The 20,000-nt window shown below is 42.5% G+C and overlaps 1 protein-coding gene across 2 annotated transcripts in view; it reads left to right on the forward strand.

Annotated features, from left to right (window-relative positions):
- LOC108278562 (WD repeat-containing protein 7) overlaps window positions 1–20,000 on the forward strand; it is a 129,158-nt gene that overhangs the window by 101,837 nt on the left and 7,321 nt on the right. For both annotated transcript variants that reach the window (XM_053687672.1, XM_053687673.1), the window contains 4 exons: window positions 9,604–9,721; window positions 9,953–10,105; window positions 10,196–10,278; window positions 10,735–10,834. In XM_053687672.1, coding sequence (XP_053543647.1) covers window positions 9,604–9,721; window positions 9,953–10,105; window positions 10,196–10,278; window positions 10,735–10,834 — 454 coding nt within the window. The remainder of the gene's footprint in view (window positions 1–9,603; window positions 9,722–9,952; window positions 10,106–10,195; window positions 10,279–10,734; window positions 10,835–20,000) is intronic.

Consider the following 20,000-nt stretch of genomic DNA (forward strand, 5'->3'; position numbering starts at 1 on the left):
GCAGGACCTTTAAGAGGAAGAGGGGGACCCATATGTCTGCAGCTTAGCCTGCACCGGGCCACCCCGCTAACCGGGTTAGGCGTATGAAGGATTCCCCCGGAACCGGCTCACCTCGTTAAGACGAAACCCGATCGCCGCCGCAAACTTATTATCAATACAAATACGTCTGCCTTTTTTAGAGACGCTCGCGATAATGGAGTTAGCGCAAAACGCCACTCGTTTATCAGGCGGGAGATCGGAACGAGGGAGGGGACGAGACACGGACGAACGACGACACGGGAGGAGAGAGATTTGTTGTGATCGCTCTCTCTCCTCTCTCTTTATCTCTCTCTCTCTCTCACACACACACACTCTCTCTTTATTTCTCTCTCTAACTCTCTCTTTATCCTTATTTCTCTCTCTTTATCTCTCTCTCTAACTCTCTCTTTATCCTTATTTCTCTCTCTCCCTGTCTCTCTCTTTATCTCTCTCTCTTTATCCTTATTTCTCTCTCTCCCTGTCTCTCTCTTTATCTCTCTCTCTTTATCCTTATTTCTCTCTCTCCCTGTCTCTCTCTTTATCTCTCTCTCTCTAACTCTCTCTTTATCATTATATCTCTCTCTCACTCTCTCTCTCTTTATTTCTCTCTCTAACTCTCTCTTTATCCTTATTTCTCTCTCTCCCTGTCTCTCTCTTTATTTCTCTCTCTTTATCCTTATTTCTCTCTCTCCCTGTCTCTCTCTTTATCTCTCTCTCTAACTCTCTCTTTATCTATCTCTCTCTCACACACACTCTTTATCCTTATTTCTCTCTCTCTAACTCTCTGGCGTTATCCTTATCTCTCTCTTCTTCTCTCTTCCTTACATACACTCTCTCTTTATCTCTATCACCATCTCTCTCCCCTTCTCTCCTTGTCTCTCTCACTCGCACTCTCTCTCTCTCTACCTCTCTCTCGTTCTCTCTCTCTCACCCTGCCTGCCTCTCTTTATCTCTCTCTGCTTCTCACCCCCCCCCTCTCTTTCAGTCTCTCTTTCTATTTCTCTCTCTCCTTCTCTCTCCCTCTATCCATCTCTCTCTCTCTTCTAGCGGCATGATGACACCCTCCTCTGTCTGCCCCCCCACGCCAAAATGGCTGACACGGATGTCGTTGTTTTTTTCACAGCGAAAAGCAAATTTACTCATCAGACGGAGATGTGTTACCGTTTTTGAGCGTGCGTGAGCGTGCGTGAGCGTGCGTGAGCGTGCGTGAGCGTGTGTGAGCGTGTGTGAGCGTGTGCATGAACACTTCAGCACCATTAGTCTACACAGGAGCCGGAGATATTGATCTGCATGTTTCTGCATTTCTTTTATTTGTCTCCGTTATTGTGGAGGCTCGGGGAAACCCTTCACACTCGACGCTCGACCTTTCCATCCAGACGGAATTCCGTAAACCGAACCTTCTCCCAGACCCCAAATCCGAATATTCTAGCAACAACAACAAGAAGTTCCGCTGTTTTGATGTCTTTTTTCTCCTGAAAAACAAAGGAGGAGGGAGAAAAGTCACGTGAAGATTCTGAGCATTTAAACATTTCGACGTTTTAATAGTTAATCATTAACTTTATTATTATCTGAAAGTTTTTTATTAGACACTGACTTTATTGATCATGATTTACATTGGGAACACAAACTTTAATAAAACGTGAACGTAAACATGCCCGTTGTTTACATGTTGCTAGGCAACAGGAGTGATGAAGAGCTGGTGTTGATGAGTTATCTAGAGCTGCAGCTGTGTCGGTAGTGCAGGTTTATATAATGCGCTCGCTCTAATATGCTTGAGGTTTTCTGGCGCTTTCCGGACAGAGGATTTTAATAACTCTGTGGTGTGGTCTCTCTCATCTCTCTCGTTTCTCTCTTATGTCCTGTCTCTCTCATCTGCCGCATCTCCTCTCTCTCATCTGTCTCGTCCCTCTGGTTTCTCTCGTCTCTCTGGTCTCTCTCATCAGTTTCATCTCTTTCATCTGTCCTGGCTCTCGTATGTCTTGTCTCTCGTCTCTCTCATCTGCATTGTCTCTCATATCTTGTCTCTCGTCTCTCATATGCATTGTCTCTCTCATCTGTCTCATCCCTTTCATTTCGCTGCTCTGCCCCGTCTCGCTCATCTCTCTCATTTACCTTGTCTCGCTCATCTCTCTCATTTGCCTTGTCTCTCTTATCTGTCTTGTCTCTCTTGTCCCTCTCATCTGCCTTGTCTCTCGTCTCTCTCATATGTCTTTTTCTCTTGTCTCTCTCATGTCTTGTTTCTCTTGTCTGTCTTGTCTCTCTCATATGTTTTGTCTCTCTCTATCTTGTCCCTCTTGTCTCTCTCATCTGCATTGTCTCTCTCATCTGTCTCATCCCTTTCATTTCGCTGCTCTGCCCCGTCTCGCTCATCTCTCTCATTTGCCTTGTCTCTCTTATGTCTTGTCTCTCTTGTCCCTCTCATCTGCCTTGTCTCTCGTCTCTCTCATATGTCTTTTTCTCTCGTCTCTCTCATGTCTTGTTTCTCTTGTCTGTCTTGTCTCTCTCATATGTTTTGTCTCTCTCTATCTTGTCCCTCTTGTCTCTCTCATCTGTCTTGTCTCTTTCATCCGTCTTGTTTCTTTTGTCTCTCGTCTTTCTTGTCTGTCCGGTCTCTCTCGTCTGTCTCGTCTCTCGTTTGTTTCGTCTCTCTCGTCTGTCTCGTCTCTCTTGTCTCTTTTCCGTTGTTTGTGTTTACGCTGTAATGTTTAGTGCCAGCTCTGTTCCAGAGGAAGAACAGCATGTGAGAGCGAGAACCTGCCGTATGCTGATTGCTCTTCTGATCAAAGTTATTGATCAGTTATTGGCAGAGGGCCGGAGCTTTAGAGCTTTAGACACAGAGGATCAGTCACTTAATCCCTCATTTACACACATCTACAGATCTACAGATCTCCCTCTGTCTCACTGCCTTCACCTCACACTGCATCCTGCAGCTCAGAGAGGAGTCCATCACGAACTGCACTTTCTGTTCGAGCCCCCGCCTCCCCCCGGCCCCCACTAAACCAGTCTTTTTATTTGTGTGTTTGCTCGCTTTGTTCTGTGTTTTTTGTTTCGTTTTTCGTTTGTGGTGTTGTGGGGTTTTATGTAGTTAAATTTTTCTGAGTTGTCTGTATTTTTGTTTTTGTTGTTGTTTTCTTTCTTGTATTTTTTTTCGTCTGTCATTACATCCTCCAGGCTTTTCTCTCTGCATTAATTAATCTCCCATTGGCCGTGTGTCAGGGTTCCCCGGAGCAGCGACTCATCAACTCCCCCTCTCTCTCTCGCTCTCTTAATTTCTTCCTCTCTCTCTCTCCCTCTCTCTTCCCCTCTCTCTCTCTTTTTCTCTGTCTCTCTCTCTCTCCCTCTCTTATTCTCTTTGTATCTCTCGCTCTTCATCTCTCCCTCACTCTCCCACTTCTCTCTCTCTTATTCTCTTTGTTTCTCTCCCCCTCTCTCTCTCTTTCTCTCTCTTATTCTCTTTGTCTCTCTCCCCTCTCGCTCTCTTTCTCTCTCTCTCCCTCTCTTATTCTCTTCGTCCCTCTCTCCCTCTCTCTCCTCTCTCTCTCTTATTCTCTTCGTCTCTCCCTCGCTTTCCCACCTCTCTCTCTTATTCTCTTCGTCTCTCACCCTCTCTCTCCCTCTTTCTCTCCCTCTCAATCTCTCTCCCTCTATCTCCACCCTCTCTCTCTCCCTCTCTCCCGCTCTCTCTCTCTCTCTCTCTTCCCCCTCTCTCCCCGCTCACGCATTATACACTGCAGCTGTGCGAGAGCAGCTTAGAAACCATCATTATGTTGATTCCTGGCTTCATCTTAATAAACACGATCATTCCAAATGATTCACTGCTCAGGATGCGTCGACTCGAGCACGTGCGTTTGGAGTATTTTCCTATTTTGATTCGATTACATTTACACGCGTACTTTTTCCTCTTATCCCAAACGTAGTCTGTTCAGCCGAGACGTCTGGTGTCCGATGATCATTCGTTTTAGTCCTTAGTTGTATATACTGAAGAATGATTTTTTTAAAAGCTTGAGCTGTGGTCGGTGCTCACTGCTTTATATACGAAGCGTTCTATTTATTATATAATTTGACGATGTAAAAAAGATTGTAATCCAACATTTCTGTGACTGGCTTTTTAAACAGTTTAAGATTAGTTGCTTTTTTTTTTTCCCCATTTTTAAACCAAAAGTTCTGCCATTTTATTTAAAAAAAAAAAACTAAAATAATAGTCTTTATTTGCATTAATTATATACATGGTACTAATTATAGTATATTATTAAATATAATTATGTAATATATAGTATAATCCTTTCCAAAATATTTTTGAATGATATTTAATATTATGTACATATAGTACTTTGTATGAATATTTAAAAAATAAATAAATTCTTGACATTCTTTTACATTTGTTTTCATGTGTTCATGAAATAGGATTAAATAATAATAATAATAATAATAATAATAATAATAATAACAACAGTAACAGTAATAATAATAATTCCAGTGAATTTAAAATGGGGAAAAAGCTGTTTATTTTTGGCTTGTAGTTATAGAAGTAAGATTTATAATCCTATTTATGTCCGATACAGTCGGACCAATCATACAAAACAACGTGTAATTAAAAGGTTACGCTAAGAAATGATGCTGTTTTGCTTTTTTTTTTTCTTTTTTTTTTTAAACAAACAGCCAGCACACAGACAGTAATGAGGTCGTCAGGGATTATTGTATTATTTATCTCTTACTTTGATCATTTTATTCACCATATACATGCAGTGATATTAGTAGCAGGATGACCCTTTGACCTTTATGTAATAAATGTGTTACTTTACAAATTTGTTTTCATTTAAAGAAATCAAACAGAATTTTGAGTAGAAATAGATGCTTTGTAGAAGCTGAATAACAATGATAAAATACTTCGATTTTTCTCTCCTTTGAAAAAATAATTAAACATAATGAAATGATTTGCCCTTATTATTACGAAAACAGTATAGATTATTTCAAGTGTAGAAAAGAAACGAAGCTATACAGTACATACATGATGTGAGTGTCAGCTGGTAGCATAACCCAGGCGATACGGTTTTTCTTTAAAAACTACTAAGCTTTAAAAAAAAAAAAAAAAAAAATACACAGTGCAATTACACAAAACACGACTATTACAAAACCACAGCTTTGCAAATGAATCCCCCCCAAAAAAAATCGAATCCAGTCTCTTTATATGTAAATATTTCCCATTCCAATAAATAAATACAATTATTACAGGATCAGATCAAATTCATTTTTTTTCCTCTGATATCTGATCTACTTTTTTTTGTTGTTTGTCTGTTTGTTTTTTTACTGATACTTTTTTTAAAGAGCTGTGCCTTCTTTAATTTTATAGAAAATAAATCTTTTTCGAATAACACACTATAAACGTGTATTTGTGTGTGGGGGTGTAAATATAAAATATAAAAACATTACAATTAACACAATACAGTACAAACTACACTCTGTCAATAATAAATGATGTTAGTACATCTGTTAATAACCCTAAATAGGTTAATGTTAATAAATGATGTTAATACATCTTAAATAAATAAAAATACTTAGCGCCCCAACCCCCCCCACCCCCCCCCCCCCCACCCCCCCCACACACACTGACCTGATCAGTGATTAAACCGAATCACAGTGAAATTCCCCTTAAAAATGACACAAATCTCCTCTTTGCATTTTTAATCCTGCGTACGAGGAAGAAAGCGGAGTTGCTGCCTCTCGGCTTCGTCTCGCCTTTGAACAAACAAAGTTTATCGACTGATTCGCCGCTCGAGCTTTAACGAAGACGCTGGCTGGAAGTCATGAGCATTTAAATCGGCTGATCGCAGAAATAATCCTCTTTTTTTCTGACAAGACGACATCTGACAGTGTTCTCACAATCAACGCGCACACACACAGGATCCTCTTACTGGAGGATTTATTTGTGTTTGAGCATGCCGTGTGAAAAAAGGAAACTGCTGGAAAAGAAACGAATGAACTAATAATAATAATAATTTCTATATCATGTGATTGTGATTAATTAATTTGCTATTATTCTGACTCGATGAATAACGTGTTAATAATAAAGTCTGACAGCTCTGGATTTATCCCACATTTTTATTTTATTTAACACCTAAAATATATATATTTTTTAATAATAATGTTAAATAAAAATACTATTACTACTTCTGTTACTAATAATAATTAATAACTAATAATAATAATACTTATCAAATTGTACATTTGGATGCCGCATTTATTAATTTTAACAATTGGACAAAACTTATTACCTTAAAAGGGAAAAAAGGAACGTTTGCAAAACATCTCAGCAAATGAAAATAATATTTTTTTCTAATATTTTTAAATATTTAAAATATTACGTTTTAATATTTTGAAAACTTTTCTTTATTCTACAAAACGCGCGTTGCATTAAACATCGGAGCAGAGTGTGTGGTTAATACAGGAAATGTGTGTGCTGATATAAGACTGATTTGGGAACTGTTTGGGCTTAGCCTAATATGCTAATGAGCACACATGATTGACAGCCTGCTGTTTACTTTACTGTAATTATCACACACTTCAGTGTTAACGCTGTAGGTGAGGAAACTTCTGATCTTTTCTTATGACTTTATTACATTTCCAATTTCTTATCTGAACACAACAGCTTGCTAAAAACATTGATTCATTTTACTCCGTATTTGTGTGTGTGTGTGTGTGTGTGTGTGTGCGTGCGTGCGTGCGTGCGTGCGCATGTGTTTGGGACGATGCGGAAACTGTGTGCCTAAGGCATGACCCTGTATCAGTAGATTAAATAAATACGATCAGTGATATTGACATGTTTATGTTGCTTATATTACATTTTATAAAAATCTATAGATGTAAAAAATCAATTATACAGCCATATCTAATATTACATTTACATTTGCATATTTATGCTAATGTTTTCTGTAAAAACGTTTCAGGATCCCTTAGAGAGGTCACAAAAACATCTTTTTCAAAATGACACATTTTTTTTTTAAAAATTATGTACCGCCGCTTTAAATATTGTTAAACTTTTTTTTTAACTTTTACTCCCCCCCCCCCCCCCCCCCCAACAGATTAAAAAAATATATATATATAAAAAATATCATAGGCGTCTCACAGAGGGACGTATAACAAAAACTTGCACACACCTCGACCACATAGACGGATTAATCAGTATTTATGATCGACAGATTGATTCAGGATTACGCAGTGTAGGATTAAATAGGGCCTGTAGACCTCCTCAGTCCGCTGCGACACACGAGCTTTAAAACTGACGTTAAGAGAATACTTCCAGCTGAAGAACACCATGAGGGAGACCCATCGTCATGCAGTTTTTTTATAATGCTATTTCTTCACATATTTCACGTAAAGTCACATACTGAAGCTTTAAGTTTTCACCCAGAAGAGGTGCGTTAGTAGACTCTGACTACTTTTTTTTTTTATTATGGAATTCACTTTGGCTGTTTTCCCCTTTTCATTCCTCAGGGATTGACTTGTTATTTCTAATTCCGAGTCGAACGCGAGATGTGTGATATTTCGTAGTGTTGCGTGGACGAGATCATTAGGTGCTTCATGTGGGCTGGGCTGTAGAGGAGGAGGATGAAGGAGATTGATCAGGAACAGCTGTGCAGCTGAAGCGCCATTGATCAGCAGCGCTAACCTAACTTTAGCTCAGGAGACAGATCAAACGCCAAACAGGACTGATTTTATAGTTTAGAGCCGTCAACACGCATGTAGTGCTATAAGCATGGACAACATCTGTCTCTCTCTTTCTCTCTCTCTCTCTCTGTGTGTGATATGTGCTGGAGTTTTACAGCTAGCGGTCGTTATTGTTCTGATGAGTTCAGAGGCAAAGGAAATCCCAGGCGGTGTGGTGTAAAAGCTCCGTGTTATCATGCCGACAGAACTGTTTCTGGCTTCCAGTTATTACCTCTACTGCCATTACACCGGTCCTGAGAGAGAGAGAGTGCAGAAAGGGGGCGGGGGGCAGCTTTGTTGGTGGTTCAGGGAGAAAGGGAGGCTGAGGAAGTAAGGAAAGGTGTTAGGGAGTCGTTTGAGGGAAGGAGTGAGTCAGTAAGGGACCACTTTGAGTCATTCAGGGAACAGTGAGAGACACGATGAATATGTAATTGATTTAGTGAGTCTGTAAGTGATTCACTGAGTTAGACAGCGAGTCATAAAGAGATGGGGAGTTAGAGTCTGGAAATCTGTGAGTGAGCAGACCAATATGCAAATCAGTGATTCCAGTGAGTGAGTCAGTGATTCAGAGTGTAAGTCAGTGATTCAGTGAGTAGGTGAGTGTTTCAGTAAGTCAGTGATTCAGAGAGTGATACAGTGAGTAGGTCAGTGATTCAGAGAGTGATCCAGTGATTCAGTGAGTAGGTCAGTGATTCAGTGAATAAGTCAGTGATTCAGAGAGCGATTCAGTGATTCAGTGAGTAAGTCAGTGATTCAGAGAGCGATTCAGTGAATAGGTCAGTGATTCAGAGAGTGATCCAGTGATTCAGAGAGTGAGCCAATGATTCAGAGAGTGAGTCAGTGTGTAGGTGAGTGAATGTAATATATATTAATGAGCTGGTCAGTTGCTCTTGGTCACCACACAGATTACAGGCCTAGGAGCTGCTCCCATTAAACATTTTTACATTATTCTGCACATTAGCATTAATACCAGACTGAACTGTTCCTTTAAAAGCTCATATCCTGTATATAGACGATGTATATGACTCACTGCGTGTCTGCTAATCCTGCACAGTGACTGAGCAGTGAAATGAAGGAGCATTTTTCCAGTAAACACCCCTGAACAGAGAGAGAGAGCGAGAGAGAGAGCGAGAGAGAGAGAGAGAGAGAGAAATGTGCAGCAGAGCACCCGCGTGTGATTTAAAACCCAAATCCAGCAGTGGAACATCCCTGAGAATTAGAGATTAAATAAAATGTGTTTGTGATTTTAAGCCCTTTAGATAGTCATAGTGGAGTGGATTATCGACATCAGAGACATGAGACGAGGCATGACGTGGTGTGTGTGTGGCTGTGTGTGTGGGTGTGTGTGTGGGTGGTAGTTCTGAATGGAAGGATCACAAGGAAACTGTAAGGAGGGGAAAGTGTAGAACAGATCTGGAGATAGATCTTAGATAATATTATAGTATATTATAGTGGAACAGAGGACAACACTAGAATACCGCTAGCAGGAATTACTAGTACTGTGCGTGTCACACACACACGCACACTTTGATCAGCCAACCCCGAGCCTGATGCATATTCACACACACACACACACACACACACAGAGGCACGGGGTGATTTGTTAACAAGGGGCCTCACAGAGGAGCAGTTGACTGTGCGATTTGCACGCTGGTGTGTGAAGCGTGTGTGTGTGTGTGAGTGAGGGAGGAGGGTATTATACAGACGTATTGTCCTCAGTCCATTACGCTGCTCCCGTTTGAGTGATCCCATTGACCTTGAACTGACATTATAAGCTGGGTCTAATCTTTTCACTGTATATATTCTAATGAATTCTTTTCCCTGTTTCTCCCTCCTCTTCCACGCCTGTGTGTGTGTGTGTGTGTGTGTGTGCGCGTTTAGCATTACAATGGGTCTTCCCCTGAACCCGGCGGCTGACTCTGCCCGCTCTGCTCGCCACGCTCTCTCTCTGATCGCTACGGCACGACCGCCTGCCTTCATCACCACCATCGCCAAAGAGGTCTCTCTCGCACACGTGCACACGCACGCACACACACACACAGTTATACTGCAATTATTTTAACTCATGTATAACAGCAATATGATAATATCTCATCTAATACTAATTCATACACACACCAGCAGCAATTAAGGGGGCCAAGCACCAGTAGTGAGTCCAGGATAAATGTGTGTGTGTGTGTCTGTGTGTGTGTGTGTGTGTGTGTGTGTGTGTGTGTGTGTGTGTGTGTAGGTGCACAGACACACAGCAATGCAGTCTCAGGGATCACAGTCTCAGCAGAACGTTCACACCACCGCTCTAGCTCGGGCCAAAGCCGAGATCTTGAGAGTCATCGAGATCCTCGTTGAGAAAATGCCCTCAGATGTCGTGGACCTGCTGGTGGAGGTACACACACGCACGCGCACACATGCGCACACACACGCACACACACGCACACACACGCACACTTTACTCATCTCTCTCTCTCTCTCTCAGGTGATGGACATTATTATGTACTGCATCGAGGGCTCTCTGGTCAAGAAGAAAGGTCTCTCTGAGTGCTTCCCTGCAATCTGCAAGTGAGTTAGTGTGTGTTTGTGTGTGTGTGTGTGTGTGTGTGTGTGTGTGTGTGTGTGTGTGTGTGTTTTACTAATGATCATATACATTTATCTATATACCTTATGAGGATTGCAGAAGGGCTGCTCAAGGCTCTATAAGGTCAGAGGCCATCTTGTTCTCTGTGATTGGCAGATTTCCTATGAATGAAGCCTTCATCTGTCTGTCTCTCTCTCTGTCTGTCTCTGTCTGTCTCTCTCTCTCTCTCTCTCTCTCTCTCTCTCTCTCTCTCTCTCTCTCTCTCTCTCTCTCTCTCTCACTCTCTCTCTCTCTCTCTCTCTCTCTCACTCTCTCTCTCTCTCTCTCTCTCTCTCACTCTCTCTCTCTCTCTCTCTCTCACTCTCTCTCTCTCTCTCTCTCTCTCTCTCTCTCTCTCTCACTCTCTCTCTCTCTCTCTCTCTCTCTCTCTCTCTCTCTAGGTTCTACATGGTGGCATATTGTGATCGGAGTTACCGTGTGGCTGTTGGTGCTCGCCAGGGTTCTGTTGCTCTTTATGATGTTCGCACGGGCAAGTGCCAGGTGGGCGCATGTGCACGCGCACACACACACAAACACACACCTCCTGTTTTATTCCTACATCCTTTTTCTTCCATTTTTGTGTCCATTTTCTTTTTCTCTATCTTTCCTTCAATGTGTGAGCGAGGGATGAATAAATCTCAGCGATTCGCCTCTGATGTTGCCGGTCGATACGGCTCTCCGTAGGGGGCGGGGCTGGATTGTCCGGGCAGCGGGTAGCAAGCGGAGGGCACAGGGCATGGATGATGAGGCAGGGAGCATCACAAGACGCCAGCCTTCTCTCTCTCTCACTCTCTCACTCACACACACACACAGTACACTTGTACACACTATAGATATTGATCCCAGCAGCATCCGAATTTCTGTAGCAGAACATTGGACAGATTTTTCCCATTTTTCCTGATGCCTCTGGAGAGAGAGTGAGAGAGGCTGATTCCACCATGACGTGTGTGTGTCATGCTTGTGCCAGTGCTAGATTTAAACTCTGCTAACCAGATGTGTGTAAACATGATCTTAAGCTGCATTATGTCTCATTTTGAACAAAGGACACGTTCCACAACAAACATATTGTACAAAAAAGTCACGTGGGGTTTACACGGGGGGGCTTATTTATTTATTTTATTTTACAGTGGAGATTTCTCAAGCACAGTTTCAGTCGAACAGCAGAACCAGGACACACGATACACACCATTTATTTAAGGTCTGATTCAAGTTCCTGATTTCATCTCCATACACATACACACACACCTACACACACACGCACACCTACACACACACACACCTACACACATACACACCCACAGACACATACATGCACACACCTACACACACACACGCATACACACACCTACACACATACACACACATACACCTACACATGTACACAGACATACACCTACACACATACACAAATATTCACACACACACCCACACACACATATACACACACACACATACATACACACAGCTACACACACACCTTCACACATATACACCCACACACACACCCACACAAATACACATATACACACACATACACAAATACACACACACACATACACGAATACACACAGAATAATATCACCAGCAAATAAAAGTAACACCGTTTATATGTGTGTGTGTGTGTGTATGTGTCTGTGTTTCATTGATCCGCACTGGATCCTGCAGGAGCTCAATGAAGGAAGCAATTTATTCTTAATAATGATGGCACACTCTCTCACACCATGATCAACTGTGTGTGTGTGTGTGTGTGTGTGTGTGTGTGTGTGTGTGTGTGTAAGATTGTGAGGAAGCATGAGAGGGTGAAAATTACACAAGTGTTGAAGATAATGGAAAGGTGCTGAAACCAAAGAAAATCGAAGTGCTAGTTGTGGCATGTCCTTATTGTGTGTGTGTGTGTGTGTGTGTGTGTGTGTGTGTGTGTGTGTGTTTACAGCAATAATACTGCTAACTATTTGTAAAATAAAATTGTCAGCTGCAGTAATGGAACTCAGACAGTGAAGCGATGTAAAAATAATTATTTTTCCTAAGCAGAATTTGGGATTGGGGGGGGGTGTCTTTGGGGTTGTATTCAGAGGGCGTGTCTTTGGGGTTGTCTTTAGGGGCGTGTCTTAAACTGTGGAGTGACATTGATGAATCCATGATTCTACACAAACAGAGCAAATGCATGTGCAGACATGTGAGTGTTTATGTCTCACACACACACACACACACACACACACACACACACACACACACACACACACACACACACACACTGCAGGCGTTTTCTACATCCCCACCTCAATCTCAGTGAGAGCTCCATACACACACACACCTCACAGCAGCCATATTGATTCCATATGTCCTGCCACACACACACAGCACAATAGACACAGAAAGATACAATTTCTTTGAGAGAAAATGAGATAAAGGGAGATAAAGAAATAGAAGGAGATACTGAGAAACTGACAGAATTATAAAGAAAGAAGAGGAGAGTGAGAGAAATGCGAGGGGGAGACAGACAGAAAGAAAGGCAGAAAAATGATGGAGCGGCAAAATGAGAGGATGAGAGAGAGAGGGACAGAAATGAAAGAAAACAGTGAAACATGATGAAGGGAAGTGCAAGAAAAAGACAGTGAGACATACAGAGAGAGAGAGAGAAGGAAAGGTAGAGAGAGTAAGAGATGCTGAAGAGGCGACAGGGAAGGCGAGAGAGAGACAGAGATGCTAAAGCAGAGACATTCAGAGACAGAGAGTGAGACGGAGAGAGAGAGAGACAGGGAGGGAGGATGAAATTGAGGGGTCTACACAGCACTATTGTGTGTTTTATTATGATTGTCATGGTAACGGGGTGAAAAGTGGGGTCCAGCAGTGTTGGAGTCAATAGCTGTGTGTGTGTGTGTGTGTGTGTGTGTGTGTGTGTGTGTGTGTGTGTGTGTCACACTGTGTGGATTACGAGTGCGCCTCACTGCCTGCAGCTGAGACTGGATCAATACAAGCAGGAGGAGGACAGTGACACACACACACACACACACACACACACACACACACACACACACACTGTGCCATCACCCCAAAACCACACACACACACATACCGAAGTTGCAGTGGCAGCTAATGTCGTCGCAAAAAAACATCCAATTCTAATCCAGTTCTGATCCAATACTTAATTTAATTCTGATTAATTACTGAACCAATTCTGATTCAGCACTGATTTGATTCTGACCCAATACTGATCCAATTCTTACCCAGTTCTGATCTAATTCTAATCTAATATTGATCCAGTTCTCATACAATTTTTATCCAGTTCTTCTTTTCAAACAGTAAAATCTAGGGACGCACCGACATGAAAATTCTTGGCCGAAGCCAAACCCGAATATAATGAAAAACCTGGCCGAAGGCCGAATACCGAACACGTTTTTCCATTTATTTTACCATTTTTTTCACCATTGCATAAATTAAAGAGTCAAAATGTGCTTTTTACTATTTTGTTTTGCTTTTCAAAGAAAAAAAATCAATTACAAAAACTACAATTTCAAAATATTTAACACTGAAGATTTTTTTTCATTCCAGCAGGCATAGGCTACCAACAAGGCACAATATAACTTTAAATAAATAAATGAGTAAAATAAAAATATTTTGACGTGGTCATCTTTTAGCCCCCTTGAATAGCCGATGTTCAGCCTTTACCTGACTGCTGAAAGAATGGAACACTCTGTAGCGTACAATTAAAAAGTGCATTGCCGAGTGCAGAAAATGGTTCTATTGGGTTCTATACGGCTGATTGTAATTGGGATATATACCGCTCGTGCCCCGTACACCTCGCGGAGTATTATAGTAGATATAGGATTTGTCTGCCTGCCCTTAAATAAGTACGTCTTTACCTGCTTCCGTACTCTACTCCCTTACGTCTCGCGACGTGACGGAATACTCCGGAACAGAAACAAAACAAACGCACGTATCCACAGTTCGTGCATGTGCACGCCCCCTCATCGAGGTCGTGAAATTCGCGCATCTCACTCTGGTTGCTAGGCTATTTGGTTGCGTCATCAAACACATCATTGTTTGGTCAAAATTATTCGGCCTTTTCACTTATTCGGCCGAACACCGAAAATGCTTTTTTTGCTATTTTCAGCCGAATAATTTCGGTTGCCGAACATTCGGTGCATCCCTACTAAAATCTGATTGATAGATGGATGGAAGGAGAGATTGCGGGATGGATGGATGGATGCATTGATCTTACCTGGTTGTTATTTTCAAACACTAAAATCTGATGTATGGATAGATGGATGGAAGGAAGGAGTCATGGGTGGAAGGATGGATAGATAGATGGATGGATGAGTGGATCTTACCTGGTTCTTATTCTCAAACATTAAAATCTGATGGATAGATGGGTGGATGGAAGGATGGATGGAAGGAGTCATGGATAGATGGAAGGAGTCATGGATAGATGGAGGGATGGATGGATGGAAGGAGGGATGGATGGAAGGAGGGTTGGATGGATGGATTGATGGATCTTACATGGTTCTTATTCTCAAACACAAAAATCTGATGGATGGATAGATGGGTGGATGGAAGGATGGATGGAAGGAGTCATGGATAGATGGATGGATGGATGGATCTTATCCAGTTCTTATTCTCAAACACTAAAATCTGATGGATGGAGGGATGAATAGATGGATGGAGGGCTCTATCATCTGATTCTTATTCTCAAACACTAAAATCTGATGGATGGAGGGATGAATAGATGGATGGAGGGCCCTATCTCATCTGATTCTTATTCTCAAATGCTAAAATCTGATGGATGGAGGGATGAATAGATGGAGGGATAGATGGATGATGGCTGGAGGGATGGAGGGCTGGCTGGATACTCATTTCTGTGCTTGTAATCAGATCTTGGTGTTCAGTGGCAGCATCTGTGTGTGTTTCAGTGTATTGTTGTGATTTCATGTAGACACATGCACACGAGTTAAACTTTCCCTCAGAACCACAGTGATATGGGCAGGTGTGTGTGTGTGTGTGTGTGTGTGTGTGTGTGTGTGTGTGTGGGAGCGCGGACAGACAGTTATATTCAGGCCCACAGCAGAATTGATTGAAGGATTGATTTTAGCTTGTTTACAGTCCTAAAGATCAAATCATTCTCAAAATCGCCGTCTGGGGAAGCCAAGCCATCCGCACATATTCACATCCCATAATACTCTCATCTCCGAGACGCCAGAACACGTCAGACTAAATGAGCTGGATAATATAAAGGAACAGCGCACAGGACTGTGGAAGTTATCGAGCAGAGAAGACCGTGCTGCGTTCACTCGCCCTCAGCACCCTAGCGGTCTGCCCTCAGTGGTGCGTTCACAAGCTCGCCAATTTCACAGGCTTTCAACACAAACCGTTCACTTTACATTCAAGTGGTTAAAGTTAAGAGAACACTTCACTGTCGCTAGGCAACAGGATCCATGGACACCAAAAGAATCCTCGCTGTTACTGGAAATGAGGCTAATCGTTTAGCTAGCTAGCTATTGAGGGAAATCTTTAAATGACTTTGTATGACCAAATAACACTCAGCATCAACTGCTAGTGACTTAAGAACAGGAACGGTCCACAAGGTAACTATAAACAGATAAAAAGTACACCGTGCCATCTTGTTGTGTACATATTGCATAAAATCAGTAACAAAGTGTGAGAGAATTCCCTGACTTAGTGGATTAGATTTGTGGTGTGTGTGTGTGTGTGTGTGTGTGTGTGTGTGTGTGTGTGTGTGTGTGTGTGTGTGTGTTTGTGTGTCCTGCCTGCATGACCATCTGTTGTAGCTTTGATCTGTGAAGTGGACAGAGTCGGTCTCACAACAGCAACTTCCTATAACACCCGGCCGCGCTCACACACACAATAATTAACACTGTGTGTGTGTGTGTGTGTGTGTGTGTGTGTGTGTGTGTGTGTGTGTGATAGAGAGAGAGATTTTCTTCATTTTCTGTCACAGTTGATTGATGCTATATAATTATTTTTTATGTATAAACTTGATTTTGTTATTGCTTTTATTTGATAAGGCCCAGGAAGAGAGAGAGACCGATAGATGGATAGAATGAGAGGCAGAGAGAGAAAGATGGACAGACAGACAGATATAATAAGAAACGGAGAGCGACAGACCGGATGAGAGAGGAGTCCGAATGAGAGACAGAGAAAGACAGAATAAGAGGGAGACAATGTGAGACTTAGAAAGACAGAAAAAGAGACAGAGAAAGAGACAGAACGAAAGCGTAAGAGACACAGACAGAATGAGAGAGACACAATGTGAGACCGAGAACAAGAGACAGAGAAAGACAGAATGAGAGAGAGAATGTGAAGCAGAATGAGAGAGAGCAAGAATGTGAGACAGAATGAGAGAGAGAGATAGAGAATGTGAGACAGAATGAAAGAGAGAGAGAGAGAATGTGAGACAGAATGAGAGAGAGAGAGAGAGAGAGAATGTGAGGCAGAATGAGAGAGAGAATGAGGGAGAGAATGTGAGACAGAATGAGAGAGAGAATGTGAGACAGAATGAGAGAGAGAATGTGAGACAGAATGAGAGAGAGAATGTGAGACAGAATGAGAGAGAGAATGAGGGAGAGAATGTGAGACAGAATGAGAGAGAGAATGTGAGGCAGAATGAGAGAGAGAATGTGAGGCAGAATGAGAGAGAGAATGTGAGGCAGAATGGGAGAGAGAATGTGAGACAGAATGAGAGAATGTGAGGCAGAATGAGAGAGAGAATGTGAGGCAGAATGAGAGACAGAATGAGAGACAGAATGAGAGACAGAATGAGAGAGAGAATGAGAGGCAGAATGAGAGAGAGAATGTGAGGCAGAATGAGAGAGAATGTGAGGCAGAATGAGAGGGAGAATGTGAGGCAGAATGAGAGAGAGAATGTGATGCAGAATGAGAGGGAGAATGAGAGGGAGAATGTGAGGCAGAATGAGAGGGAGAATGTGAGGCAGAATGAGAGAGAGAGAATGAGAGGCAGAATGAGAGAGAATGAGAGGCAGAATGAGAGGCAGAATGAGAGAGAATGAGAGGCAGAATGAGAGAGAGAATGTGAGGCAGAATGAGAGGGAGATTGTGAGGCAGAATGAGAGGGAGAATGTGAGGCAGAATGAGAGAGAGAATGTGATGCAGAATGAGAGGGAGAATGTGAGGCAGAATGAGAGGGAGAATGTGAGGCAGAATGAGAGGCAGAATGAGAGAGAATGTGAGGCAGAATGAGAGAGAGAATGTGAAACAGAATGTGAGACAGAATGAGAGAGAGAATGTGAGGCAGAATGAGAGAGAGAATGGGAGAGAGAATGTGAGGCAGAATGAGAGAGAGAATGTGAGGCAGAATGAGAGAGAGAATGAGAGGGAGAATGTGAGGCAGAATGAGAGAGAGAATGTGAGGCCGAATGAGAGAGAATGTGAGGCCGAATGAGAGGGAGAATGTGAGGCAGAATGAGAGAGAGAATGTGATGCAGAATGAGAGGGAGAATGTGAGGCAGAATGAGAGGGAGAATGTGAGGCAGAATGTGAGGCAGAATGAGAGAGAGAATGTGAAACAGAATGTGAGACAGAATGTGAGACAGAATGAGAGAGAGAATGTGAGCCAGAATGAGAGGCAGAATGAGAGTGAGAATGTGAGGCAGAATGGGAGAGAGAATGTGAGACAGAATGAGAGAATGTGAGGCAGAATGAGAGAGAGAATGTGAGGCAGAATGAGAGAGAGAGAGAATGTGAGGCAGAATGAGAGAGAGAATGTGAGACAGAATGAGAGAGAGAATGTGAGGCAGAATGAGAGAGAATGTGAGGCAGAATGAGAGAGAGAATGTGAGACAGAATGAGAGAGAGAATGTGAGGCAGAATGGGGTGGAGAGAGAGAGAGATAAAGGGTTGAGCTAGAAGCTGATGTGAGTCTAATTGGGCCCCTCGAGTCTCGGCCACCAGCACACTGTCACACACACCGCCTCCAGCTTATCCTTTAAATCTTTAGCCGAGATTCTGATTCTCCTCTAAAGTCATCTCGTACACACACACAGACACACACACACACACACACATACACACACACACACACACACACACACACACACACACACACACACACACACACACACTGTGACCTGAAAGATTTGTAGATTTGTTGCTTTCATCAGTTCGAAGTAAGGATGCACAAACCTTCGCAGTCAGCTACACACCATAACAAGATTTGGTTAACATTAACTGTTACGTAGCTCAATGTTACTATGGCAACTACATCATCTTATTCTAATTGGACATAGACCTTCATGACATCACCGACCTCCTCGAATCCAGTTTTATACTCAAGTACTGACTTAAATAATGACGTCTTTAAAACGAGCAGCTAGCAGCGCACACACACACACACACACACACACACACACACACACACACACACACACACACACACACACACACACACACACACATCCTCAATCTGTAGTGTACACATTTCCAGTGCAGCTCCCCAGGTAGCATCACACCATTTCAGGTAAAAGCACCTTAAATGGCTTTTCCTGCTTCACTGCTGGACACATTGATCCCGTTTACAGTAAAGAAAAGACCGGGTCTCTACACCCACATCCGAACCACACACACACACACACACACACACACACACACACACACACACACACACTCTCACACATTCTCACGGGAAAAAGGAGGAGGGGGAAAAATAACATCATATAAAATCACAGTTTATTGATTTTTAAGCTGCGCAACACGTCTGTAATGACACGTCGCTCTGATGCGACAGCGCAATATCTTCTGCGGTTCACCCCCGCACATTTCTGCGCCTCATTCAGTCGAAGCCCAAAACCAAGAAAACAAAAAAAATTAATTCCCCATTACACCCCCCAATCCCCCCGCACCCCATCATGAGGTTGAGATGATGGAGGTTTCATTTCATTTGGGCTTTAATTCTAAGAGATTACTTTTCCTTCCTCATCTCTGGCCAGCGCACGGGCCGGGCTAATCTCATCTCCCTCTGTTATGAGGGCGGTTCAGAGCATTTTTGGGATGACAGGTCGGAAGGATTATTGCGTTACGCACTTCGTGTTCATCGTCCTTCGAGCGGCACGCTAGGACTCGTTCGCGTCCACTCCGACCCCGCCCGAGAGCCGAGACGACAGACGCGTCAGCGGCCGATCGCGTCAGAACGCCAAATAAAATCTCGGGGTGGGGGTGTGTGAGAAAACATCTCAGCGTGTGGCACCGCTGATTAGACCGGGTGTGTTTCTGATGAAGGTTGAAGTGCAACAAAGCATTCTGTGCATGATGAGAAGCTGAAGAAATTGCTCGGCTGTACTTTACAGAGCTGTTTAAAAAAAAAAAAAAAGACTTGTCGGTTATTCGTGCGAATTATTCGACGGACAATTGACCGAGTATCAGAATCAGAGACTTTTATAGATATAGATCAGGTTGCTGAACAGTAATGTTAATAATTAATGATTTTCTGACTTCATATCCGTTCATATCCAAACTAGTACTGGGCAATATGACCATATAATATCCATATCATTATACGTTACGTACACAATACACTTTTCTTAGATATCGATAGTACCATGATAACTTTTACTAACATTACTAAACGAGACGTTTCCTGGATTGGATTGCGGTGTCGGAACATGCATACAAGAACAGATGGTGTATGTATTAACAG

The sequence above is a fragment of the Ictalurus punctatus genome, chromosome 18 (assembly GCF_001660625.3).
Source record: "Ictalurus punctatus breed USDA103 chromosome 18, Coco_2.0, whole genome shotgun sequence".
In the NCBI taxonomy this organism is placed as follows: Eukaryota; Metazoa; Chordata; class Actinopteri; order Siluriformes; family Ictaluridae; genus Ictalurus; species Ictalurus punctatus.